Source organism: Cervus canadensis, chromosome 20, assembly GCF_019320065.1.
Source record: "Cervus canadensis isolate Bull #8, Minnesota chromosome 20, ASM1932006v1, whole genome shotgun sequence".
Lineage (NCBI taxonomy): Eukaryota > Metazoa > Chordata > Mammalia > Artiodactyla > Cervidae > Cervus > Cervus canadensis.
The window spans coordinates 40,278,611-40,291,356 of NC_057405.1; the positions used below are offsets into that span (position 1 = coordinate 40,278,611).

Consider the following 12,746-nt stretch of genomic DNA (forward strand, 5'->3'; position numbering starts at 1 on the left):
AATCCTTCTTTCAAAACTTGATTTTCCTTTTGTACTAAAATTTCCTAAAGGAAATATTTTAAATTTCTTCTCTAGAAAAGCAAGAAGAAAAGAAGAAAGCTGAGAAGAAAGTGACTTCTGAAACAAAAAAGAAAGGTGAGCAATTTTAAAGCTAACGTATCTTAATTAGTATCCATTTGTAATGTTACTGTTAAAGCTGTTGTTTTCTAAGAAAGAAATTCCCTTTTTCTGTCCTGCATATAGGGTTATCGTTACCATCTTTTAAAATTCCATATATATGTGTTAGTATACTGTATTGGTGTTTATCTTTCTGGCTTACTTCACTCTGTATTTTAGACTCTGTGGGAGAAGGCGAGGGTGGGATGTTCTGAACGATAGCATTGAAACAAGTATACTATCAAGGGTGAAACAGATCACCAGCCCAGGTTGGATGCATGAGACAAGTGCTCAGGGCTGGTGCACTGGGAAGACCCAGAGGGATGGGATGGAGAGGGAGGTGGGAGGGGGGATCAGGATGGGGAACACATGTAAATCCATGGCTGATTCATGTCAATGTATGGCAAAAACCACTACAATATTGTAAAGTAATTAGCCTCCAACAAATAAAAATAAATGAAAAAAAAAGAGAAGAAATTCCCTTAACAATTTTATTGTTGTTGTTTTTAACAAACAAATATAAATATTCCAAATAAAGTTGAGATTGATAAATCTTTAAAAGAAAATTCAAGCCTACACACTCTTAAAATGTGTTGCTGATTACTTTTTTCCTTCCTTAGTAATGATGCTCAATTCTACTTCATTACTTTTCTTGATTATATAATATATGAATATTACTATTCAATTTAGTTTAATAAAATTATCTATCAAAAGAGCCTATTTTTTAATATGTGGGAAAGAAACTAGTTGATTGGTTTGCTATTTTGTTCTTTTTGAGTGATGTTTTTCAAATAGTGCATCTGAAGTCCCAAGTGATCTCAAGACTTTTCTAAGCTTTTGACATGCTTGTGGTAACCTGATAACCCAGAAAACATTCAATATACCCCTTTTAAAATCCTTTAGAAAAACTGCTGGATTATATCATAATTAACAATGCTATCTAATGTTCATACAATCATGAGAGATTATTTTTTTGACTTAACAAAAACTTGTTCCTTCCCTGAAGGGAGGGCACACCAAAACCACTGTTCTGTTACAGAGGTGTTAGTTCACTCATATTTGATGTGACTATGACTCTAATTTAGAATCACTGTATACAAGATGAATTGGTTGTTAATGGCAGTAAAATGTGCCCTGAAATAGATGATAAACAGACGTTTCTAATGTTTTCATTTTACTGCCAGAAAAAGAAGATGTCAAAATGAAAACTGAGAAGGAAACTGCCATGGATGTGAAAAAAAAAGGTATTGTACTTTCTTTGCTTCCTTGGATTATGTTTAGGATACTCGTTAATGAAGGAATCTTGGGTCAGTGTAAACAGATTTAATATAGGTACTTAAGTCTGTCCATGTACAGGATGTCAAAGCAAAACATGCTCAGGACAAGGTTAAACAGATAAAGAAGACTTTTTCAAGGTTATTGCAATAGGAGAGAGAGACCAGTATTTATTCTGAACTCCGTTTCTTTGAAACCAAAGCAAGAGAGTTTTTAAGAGCTAGAAAGGGGTGGAGGTATTGTAAGCCATCTGTGTTTGCTGATTGAGCTTACTCAGAAACAGACTGAACTTTCTCTTATTTTCAAGTCAGGAGAGTAGTTCTGCAACTTGGAGCAAGGCACCCAAGGGATTAGGTTCCTACCCTCCTACGGAACCTGGAGATGGATGTACTGTCTTTCTTGACGATTATATTTCAAGGAAGTGGCTCCCACATCTCTGAAAAAAACACTCTGGGTTGTAAAATTGGAAGAAGTCTTTTAAGAAGATTTATGTCTTGAAAGAGCAGAGAAAAAATTTACAAGTTTTCTAAAGTAAATGCTATGAGAAAAGAAAGGTCAGGAGCCTAAGGACCAAAAGGTGCCTTTCTAAGTTTAGTGAAGCTGAGGAGAACTTTAAGGCCATCTTTGTCAAGACATAATGAAGCTGAGAAGAGCTACATAGTTTAACTTGACTTTACAAAGATGAGAAGTGAAGAACACAAAGATAATCATGCATTCCATGAAGATGTAGTGTTGTTCAACAGTGTAGATCTTTGCTTTACATTTAGTTCTGCTTTAACTCTTGTTCAAACATGAATATCTGCTTTTATTCAAGTTAAGCTTAAATCTAGGTGAAAAAGATAGTTGTCTCAAGTATTATCGTTTGGTGTATTTTCACCCCAATATTTCCTCCGCTACTGTCAGTGATGCTTGAAATTCCACCATTAGAGAATCCCCATTTCTTTGAATTATGAAAGAATTGTCCTCTATTAAAATGCAAATCTCTTAGGGCCTTTGTGCATGGGGTAACAAATGAATTCCTCTGAGCTATATTAACACAAAGCGAATGAGATTTCCTGATCTTCCCTGTGTGATAATAAGCTGAAAACAATGCCATTGAAAATGAGTCAGTAGGTAAGCTTAAATGAAGGTGAAATTGAAGAGAGCTCCAAGGTAGGACATGGTGTGGGGAGAGCAGACTGGGCTGGATGCCATTAGTGAAGACTTCTCTTAAGTAGTCATAGCATTGGTTGGGGAAAAAAATGTGGTAAGGGACTCTGAAAAAGGAGATCATAGGATGACAAACTAGATATTGATTACTCTTAGTAAGTAGTAAATAGAAATTACAGAAAACCTCTACATCGTGCTGTAAGTAGGGTAAAAATTTTGTGAAATACATGACTGCCTGGCTCATGAAATAATCCAGGAAGAGACAGTCATGTGTTCTCTGATTTGGGGACTTGACTGCCAATTACTTTGAACTTGAATTATTATTATTATGTTAATTTTATTATTGAACATTCATTTATCTTGTTTTAGTTAAAGCATTCTTTATTCTCCTGGTGAAATATGTATCTTATCATAAGAAAGGGAAAACATAGTTCTGACCACGTGATGATAGAGTTGACTGCTTGTCACTGTATCTGTGACAGCTATATGATTGAGTGCTAAAGAGAAACAAGATTTTACCTGGGCAATCAGTTTTACTGAAGTGTTTGCAGAGGAAAGTTTTGAATTAGAATTGTCAAAGTCTTTATCACAGGTGTGAAAATGCAAACTCCTGAAAAATGCTTTTGGCAAAACGCAATGGTGTGCATGTGGTGGTAGTTTTGATTTGAATTTTGTTTTTGAAGGTAAAGGCACCACACTTTTTGTTCAGAGTGATGGGAAAATCTGATGCTTCTTTGCTACTGGGAGACCTGTGTTATTAGCACAGAAGTCGTGTCAGAGCGAGATTGTACACCACTGGCCAGAGAACTAATTATGCCAGTATCCTTACCTGCAAGGCCAGCGCTCATCCACTGAAGCGAGGACTGAACTGGGTGACGGCACAGCGTATCTGGGGAGGGCTGCTCAGCAGGTGTGGAAAAAGCAAGCTTGTCCCTGGAATCAGTTTTCAGTTTGTTTATATGTAATTTTTACATTTAATTACATGAAATACTACTGGCTTTTACCAGTCAGCTCAAATTCCTGATTAAAATATGCACAAGTTATTTGCTTGCAAGATCTTAACTTCCAAATGGCCTTCCAGGTGCTTAGTGGGAAAGAATCCTCCTGCCAGTGCAGGAAACCCAGGAGACCCAGGTTCAATCCCTGGGTTGGGAAGACGCCTTGTAAGAGGAAATGGCAACCCGCTCCACTATTCTTGCCTAAAAAATTCCACGGACAGAGGAGCTGGGGGGCTACAGTCATGGGATGACAAACAGTCAGACATGGCTGAGCAACTGAGCGTTAACAAAACTTCTACATACTCAAAATTGTGTGTGTATGTGTGAGAGACAGACAGACAGAGATATTCAATTAGTGTTGATCTCCAACTCATGTTTCTTCTTGTGCTGTGCTGTTCTTAGTCACTCAGTCGTGTCCGACTCTTTGCGACCGCATGGACTATAGCCCGCCAGGTCCTCTGTCCATGGGGATTCTCCAGGCAAGAATGCTGGAGTGGGTTGCCGTGCCCTCCTCCAGGGGATCATCCCAACCCAGGTCTCCCACGTTGCAGCTGGATTCTTTACTGTCTAAGCCACCAGGGAAGCCCATGTTTCTTTTCAGAGTTTAATAATTCTCCAACTACGTTTTCATGTGAGAGAAATATGCTTTAAAAACAGCCAGTTTGAAACTAATTATGAAAATAGTAAAAATTTCTAGAGATAATAAGAGAAATTGAGAATAACCTAAAATCTTAAAAAGCTGCAATTGGTATGTTATTTCTTCCTAAAATAGTTAGAAGAACATGACAGAATATCTGATAGCATTATTCTAGTCCCAAATAGTAGCAAATCTGCAAGATGTAAAATATGCCTAGATGCTTATTTAATATATGGGTTTTATCACAGTATTTTTTTATATTTCTATTAACATTCACATTAGTATGATTATATATCATATTTATATGTTATATTATTATTTTATTTTATTACATTTATATTTTACTATTATATAGATGCAAATGAATTTAAGGCTTAAGTTCTACTGTTTGATAAAAGAGCTTCTAATGCATGAAACTGGTAAATCACACTTTGTTAGTGATCTATTAGGGAAAAGATAGGTGGGATTTTATAGGATATAAAGTTGCCAGTCCATGAATTGAAACTGGATAACTGATACATTGGGATTTAGTATAATAATTTCTTGTTTGTATATATTTGAAATTGTCCATGGTGAAAAAACCCGAATACATCATTCTAAAAATATTGATTGAAATGAAAAAAAAATCACCAAGATATTTTTACAATGTTATGAGATATGTTTCACCCTGAAGAAATACTATTTTTAAAAAAGCAAAGAAGAAAGGAAATAAAAACTTAAAATCTTCCTTATGTTTGTATCAGGCTTAAGTGCTAGATATACATACCACTCTAGATAATACAAGCGGTAGGGGTTATGTAAAGGGAACTGGATGCACAAAAAATTGTAAGGACAGGAAAAATTGGTATCAAGAGACTACATTGGATTATGGAGCAACAAGGATTATCAGTTGTCCCGGAAACGGCTTTGTTCTCCAAAGCTGCCTCCAGGCCTGTCTTTTCACACCCACAGACTAGATGCTGAAAGTGTTGAGGCCAGACTCAGCCACTTACTCACATCAGAGTGACCTTGTTTGCCGAAGCAGTCCTGCCTTTTTTCAGTCTCCTATAGGAGCATCTAAATAATAAAATTTAATATGCTGCAAGGGAGTCCAGAAGACAGGTTTTTTTTTGCATTCCAATTTTTCATATTGGAAGGAGGGAAGAATGGAAGTTGAAAGAGACTATCCAATGTGTCTGTAATAAAGATTCTTTCAGAAATGCTGTAGAAGATAAAATTCATATATGAAATGATTTTGAAGACTTGAATTGTACAATGACTAAACCTACCTTTGAGTTCCCCTAAAAGCTACAAAAGATGGCTCAATCAAACAACATAATAAAATTGGGCAATTTAAGGTGCTCACAAGACACACAAATGTAATTTGTTCTCTTCCTAAATTGTAGCAACGTGATTTTTTTCCCTAGAATTATCTGAATAAAAGTATGAATGATAAAAAGGATCCTAATAAACCAGACTAACTTTTCTGAAATAAGCTACTAGAAAAGGATTAATTCACTCATTTATTCTTACATGCATTCCTACAGGAAATAGTCATTAAATGCCTATTATATTGTACCAAGGGCTTAGTATACCTAAAGGTGGATAAACCAATTAAGCCCTGGCCTAATGGAGCTTACAGTTTGATATGGGAGGCATACATTGACTAAGAAAACATAATGTCCACAGGTACAACACGGGGAAAGGAACTTGGAGGAAACAAATCTGGGGCAATAACAATGGGAACAATGGGTTCATCGGCCTCTCTCAGAGACATTTATTTGTAATCCAGTGTACTGGAAGGATCCAGCCATTGATGAGGACATCTTTGTGTGATGTGTGAATGTGGTGTGTATATGATAGTGTGTATATGTATGATTTGTGTGAGAGGACGTACAAGGGATCAGGATATGCAGGGACATGTGTACGTGTTTGCTCAGTCATATCTGACTCTTTGAGAGCCCATGGAGTGTAGCCTGCCAGGCTCCTCTGTTCATGGAATTTTCCAGGCAAGAAATACTGGAATGGATTGCCATTTCCTTCTCCAAGGCATCTTCCTGACCCAGGGATCGAACCCATGTCTCTTGAGTCTCCTGCACTGGAAGGCAGATTCTAAACTACTTGCACTATCTGGGACATGCGTAGGTGTTTGAATTTATTAAAAGTGTAATGGGAAACTCTTGAAGGGTATTTACAGTGAAGAGAAATATTTTGATTTGTGTTTAATACAGGTACTTTCCCATTTAGATAATAGGGTTAGAGGGAGAAAAGAGAAGAGGTGTACCAATGAAAAGATGGTGTCATTTATTGAAATGGGGAAGCCTATATGAAAACAGCTGTGATGGAAAAAACCTAGAATTCAAGTGTCTTGTTTCAGGTATATGTGACACAGCATCATTCATTTTTTAAATTTTTATTAATTTATTTTTGGCCACACTGTGCAGCATGAAGGATCTTACTTCCCTGACCAGGGATTGAACTGGTCCTGACATTGAAGGTGCTGAGCCCTAGCCACTGGACCACCAGGAAATCCCCCCAAATTCCTTTCATTTTCTCAACTTTTGTATCAGAAACCATTTTAAGTACTTTATACATACTAACTCTGGAGAAGGAAATGGCAACCCACTCCAGTATTCTTGCCTAGAGAATCCCGTGGACAGAGGAGCCTGGTGGGCTGCTGTCCGTGGGGTCGCACAGAGTCGGACACGACTGAAGTGACTTAGCATGCATGCATGCATTGGAGAAGGAAATGGCAACCCACTCCAGCATTCTTGCCTGGAGAATCCCAGGGACGGAGGAGCCTGGTGGGCTGCCGCCTATGGGGTCGCACAGAGTCTCGACTGAAGCAACTTAGCAGCAGCCAGCAGCATACATACTAACTCATTCAATCTTTATGAGAAATAAATAAGCTCTTATAATAATCCTTATAAAATTGAGGCATTGAAGACACAGAGGGGCTTTCCAAGTGGTGCAGTGGTAAAGAGTCCACCTGTCAATGCAGGAGGTTCAAGAGACACGGGTTTGATCCTTAGGACAGGAAGATCCCCTGAAGTAGGAAATGGCAACCTGCTCCAGTACTTTTGCCTGGAAAATTCTTTGGACAGAGGAGTCTGGTGGGCTACCATTCATGGGGGTTGCAAAGAGTTGGAATTGACTGAGCTACTGAGCCCAGCACAGTAAGACACAGAGAGGTTAAGTAACTTGCTTCAGATCACACAGTTAGTAAATGTCAGGACCAGAACATTAACCCCCAGTGTGGCTCCACAGCCCTTATACTCCGAACAGTCAGAGAGGCGGGTCTGGAATTCAGAGCAGATACTATAGTGAAACCATAGAAACAGCAATCCATATAGATCTCAGTTATCGTCCTGGGAACACGTGAGATCACCTGGAGAGATTGTGTCAAAAGAAGAAGAGAACAGAATACAGAATTAAGACCTGGGGAATTCCCAACATCTAGACATTAGAAAATGGAAAATAAAATAATAGGGACTGAAAGGAATTGCTGGAGAGGTTAAAAGAAAAGCCAAAGGGTTTGGTAATAGAGACATTTCAGAAATGGATGTTTCAAGAAGTTAAAAATTATCAACTTGGCGAATGTAACTTAGAAGTCATGATGTGATGACAGAAAAGACAAGAGCAGTGAAAGGATAAATCCAGATTGGAATGGAGATCCAAAAATGAGAAGAAAGTAGTGAGTTTCTTTCTTTTATATGCATGTGTGTGGCTGTATAAGGAGTAAAGAGTCTTCAATTTTGCTTTGGGAGGTGAATTTAGTGCCTGATAAACAGATTTGTGAGAGACTGATGCTTAAAGGGATGAGGTATAACTGAAAACATAAGAGATAGATAATTTAGAATTAATTGTTTGATAAGCTCATAGGTAAGAAAAAACCTGCCTTTTTTAGAGATAGCACCACAGACATGCCAGTAGTAAAAAGTTGATACTTTCAAATTATGAAGAAGCATTCATCTAGATTGCCTTAGGAAGGAAGGTATACATTTGCAAGATATACAATATAAGATTAGGAGCCTGTTGTGGTAAAACTAAAACTCCAATAGTAATACATTCTAAATTGAAAGACTCATTTTTAGAAAATATGTGTTTGTGTCCTTGTTGCTTACTGAATGGCAAAAGGTAAGTTTGTGAAATACAGCAATGTATTTAAAGAATCATTCATTTCAAGTGGGAGGGGACATGGGTAGACATATGGCTGATTGATGTTGATGTTTGGTAGAAACCAACATAATACTATAAAGCAATTATCCTTCAATTAAAAATAAATACATTTTAAAAAATCAATTATATTATGCCATTAGAACTTACATTAAAATACCTTTGTGGTAATAAGTTAACTAGATCTGATTAATCCAGCTTGTGCTGTTTAAATTAAAAATCATATCTATTTTCATAGAATATTTTCAGTTACTATATAAGAAGGAATAAAGAAAGTGAAGTTGCTCAGTCATGTCTGACTCTTTGCTTCCCCATGTCTGTAGCCTACTAGGCTCCTCCATCCATGGAATTTTCCAGGCAAGACTACTGAAGTGGGTTGACATTTCCTTCTTCAGGGTATCTTCCTGACCGAGGGATTGAACCCAGGTCTCCCATATTGCAGGCAGACACTACCATATGAGCCACCAAGGGAAGCCCCATAAGGCAGATGTTATTAAATTCTGAACAAACTAAAACCTTTAGCTATTCGATTTCTCCATCGAGGATCTTCCTTTGTCATTGAGAAACTGCAGAAAATACTTTATAGAGCCTTATAACTTTGAACATAGCATTAAAAACTATGCCTACCAAATATAGGCTATCATCTTTTACTTTAAGAAACCTTTTTAATATGTTTTTCTACCTACCAGAGCTCAAAGTAATTTACAGACTGTGACAATATATTTATTTGTAATTAAAAATAATTTTTGAAAATTTTTTTTGTGTAGATACAGTTGGCAAGATAATATATAGTATCTTTCATATGTGTTCATTGTTAAGTTTCAGTTTAAAAGAGCAACCTTCTATTTTCCAAACTTGTATTTTGAGAAGATTATAGCTTTTATGTTCACTCCATCTTTTTTTTTATTTGAAAAGCACTTCCATTTTCTAGGAAGTTATCTTGTATTTGAATTTTGTATGTTGTACATACCCACTTGGGCAAGATTTGACAAACGCATCAGCTTGTCATTATTTGTTAGACAATTTGAAATCTAGAATAATTTTTTTAGGGTTCTGTGTATTCTGTGGCAATTTACCAGTTAATATCAATTATACAGATACTTCACACACTTATGAGTGATATTGGAACAATTATATTAAACTTTAAAGAGATTCAACCAGTCCATCCTAAAGGAGATCAGTCCTGGGTGTTCACTGGAAGGACTGATGTTGAAGCTGAAATTCCAATACTTTGGCCACCTCATGCGAAGAGCTGACTCATTTGAAAAGACCCTGATGCTGGGAAAGATTGAGGGCAGGAGGAGAAGGGGACGACAGAGAATGAGATGGTTGGATGGCATCACCGACTCAATGGACATGGGTTTGGGTGGACTCCGGGAGTTGGTGATGGACAGGGAGGCCTGGCGTGCTGCGTTTCATGGGGTTGCAAAGAGTCGGACATGACTGAGCGACTGAACTGAACTGAATGCTCTAGATGAACTTATTTTAAAAACTGTTCAGATGAGTAAATAATTGGGACTCTGGCATAAATAGGACCTAATCTAATTAGTAAGTTCAAGACTTGATTTCAGGTTGCTCCAAAATTATAGGGCAACAGTAGATTACTTTTAAATAAGCTTTTCATTCCCAAATAGATTAGGGTGCAAGTCTGAGTTCAGGTGATGGCAGCTTGACTATATTAAAAACATTTACAATGCTTCAATTGCTTTAAAGTCAAGAGCATCTATTTTCCAGTGTTTTGTAATCACAGAAATCATGTAAGACAATAGTTGCTCATTCTTTTGAGGATGAGTTTTGTACTGAAAAGTCAAAACGGAAAAGTTTTGTACTGAAAAGTCAGCTGACTTGTTACCTCTGATGATCCTAGATTGCCTCTTACATCACATCTAGATTAGCCGGATAGAAGCTAAAATACTTCAGAGGGATTTAACGTCATGACATGCTGTGGGATCTCTGAGATAATCCCCCGTGTTCTAGCTTTCGTTTGAACAGTACAAAAGTGTGCCTGGGCTCAAAGCAGAAAGGACATAAAGGAGTTTCAGTTTAAAAAAAAGAATTTTAAAATAATTTTTTAAAACTCAGAAAGGGAAAAAGTTGATATTAAAAATTATTCAGGAGAAATTTTATTCAGGCCTAGGAAAAGTAAACTAGTATACAAGAAGACTATTTTTAAATCTTTTTAATGTTTCTTATGAAGAATCCAGACTACCCTGTCAATGAAGACAGAAATAAAATCAACCCTAAACTTGAGTATGAGGGAGTTGTGTTCTGATCTGTGAAGTTTTTTCAGCAAGAAGAATTGAAATACATAGGAAAAAGAATGAATAAGTAGGCTATTTCTTCCCTGTATGCATCCACATCATGATATTTAAGTATTTCCTGTACCCATATTAGGTAAGTTATTTTGATTGCAGTTTATATTCAGAATGAAGTATTTTCTGAAGAAACAAGAAACAAACAAAAAAATTTAAAACATTTTCTGTTCCAAGCACCATAAATTAAATTTTAATGAGATTATACAGAGTGGGACAGGAAGTGAAATGTTAGAGTTTTTTTTTAATACGGTATAATTTTGACCAGTTTATTGGAAAATTATATAGCCTGAGCTTCCCTTGTGATTTTAGCATATAGATGCAAAATGCCCAGTAATTTTTTTTGTGTCATGCATCCTAAAAATCTATAAGATTTTTCTTTCAGTAAAAGTAAAGCTTAAAACATTTCAAAATGATATCTCACTCAATTCCATCTCTCTTGGAATTCCAAAAGCAGATATTCAAGATAATTTAGTAAGCTGTGCCAACGTGAGGGCTTTCCAGGTAGCTCAGTGGTAAAGAATTCATCTCCAGTGCTGGAGCCACAGGAGATGTGGGTTCCATCCTTGGGTGGGGAAGATCCCCTAGAGTAGGAAATGGCAACCCACTCCAATAATCTTGCCGGGACAATCCCATAGAAAGAGGAACCTGAGGGCTACAGTTCATGGTATCACAACTGAGCAACTAAACATGCATGCATGTGCCATATAACATAACCATGGTAGGAAATTTACCATATATACCAAGTGAGGGACTATGCAAGGCCTGAACACCAAGGAAGCAGGAAATCTTGGAGACCCTCTTAGGATCTTGCCCATCACAAGTGTTCTCATGAATGATCAGGTCACATTAATGAAAGAAGCAATGGAAGACAGAGTACTCTGAATAATAATCCTGGAAGGAATAAATTAGGAGTTTGGGATTAACAGATACATACTGTATATAAAGGGCTTCCCAGAAGGCACTAGTGGTAAAGAACCTGCCTGCTGATACAGATGTAAGAAATGCGGGTTTGATCCCTGGGTCGGAAAGATCCCCTGGAGGAGGGCATGGCAACCCACTCCAATCTTCTTGTCTGGAGAATTCCATGGACGGAGGAGCCTGGCTGGCTAATGTCCATAGGATCGCAGAGTTGGACATGACAGAAGTGACTGAGCACAGCCAATATGAATTATTTTTATCAAGACACTTTAAAATGATAGTAATGACAGTTAAATTTATTCACTGCGCTCTCATTTAATCCTTACAACTCTTGAGGTAGGTATTATAAAACCTGTTTTATAGAAATGGGAACTCAGGGTTAGAACAGTTGAGTGTCTTGGCTGGGCTTACTAGTTAGTAATGAAGTAAAGGCACTAAGAAGTTCACCAGATAAAGCTCACCGTCTTTAACCACTTGACATCTTTTCCAGCTCTAGGAAATGCTGATTGTAGATTGCCTTAGTGTCTTTTACTTTTCTTTCTTTCTTCTTCCTCTTCTTTTTTTTTTTTATCCTAATTCTCTTGAGATCATATTGCAGATAGGCATTAAGAAAGGAGGAAATAAAGAAGATGTAAGTCTGATTCCTTTTTCTTGTAGAAATTATGTCTTCTTTCCTTCTTTCACTCAACAAATATTTAATCAGTGCATAACATCTGCAAGGGAAATTTGCTAAATATTGAAGACATAGCAATATAAAAGATGTGGTATGTGCGTGCTCAGTCATATTTGACTCTTTGTGACCCTGTGGACTGTAGCCCATCAGGTTTCTCTGACCAGGAGATTTCCCAGGCAAGAATATTGAAGTAGGTTGCCATTGCCTCCTCCAGGGTGTCTTCCTGACCCAGGGATAGAACCCATGCATCCTGCATTGGCAAGCAGTTTCTTTACCACTGAGCCACCCAGGAAGCCCGAAAAGACATGGTACTTGTTCTTAAAGACCGTAGAAAAGAGGCAGATGGACATTTAGAAGGGTTTGTGAGCACTATCACAGTAGGGCAAATATAAGAGCTCATACTGAGTGTAAGTATAGAAATTGTGTCTCTTTTAATATGTTGGTACCTGTTAGAGATTTAGAACAGGAAT

At 37.2% G+C, this 12,746-nt stretch overlaps 1 protein-coding gene across 1 annotated transcript in view; it reads left to right on the forward strand.

The window, feature by feature from the left end:
- The window catches only part of LOC122422595 (triadin-like), a 196,773-nt gene extending 195,275 nt beyond the window's left edge, over positions 1-1,498 (forward strand). Inside the window, exons 10-11 of the mRNA XM_043439032.1 lie at positions 76-135; positions 1,341-1,498. Of these exons, the coding sequence (XP_043294967.1) occupies positions 76-135; positions 1,341-1,483 (203 nt within the window). The 3' untranslated portion in view covers positions 1,484-1,498. The remainder of the gene's footprint in view (positions 1-75; positions 136-1,340) is intronic.
- Positions 1,499-12,746: the final 11,248 nt, after the last annotated feature.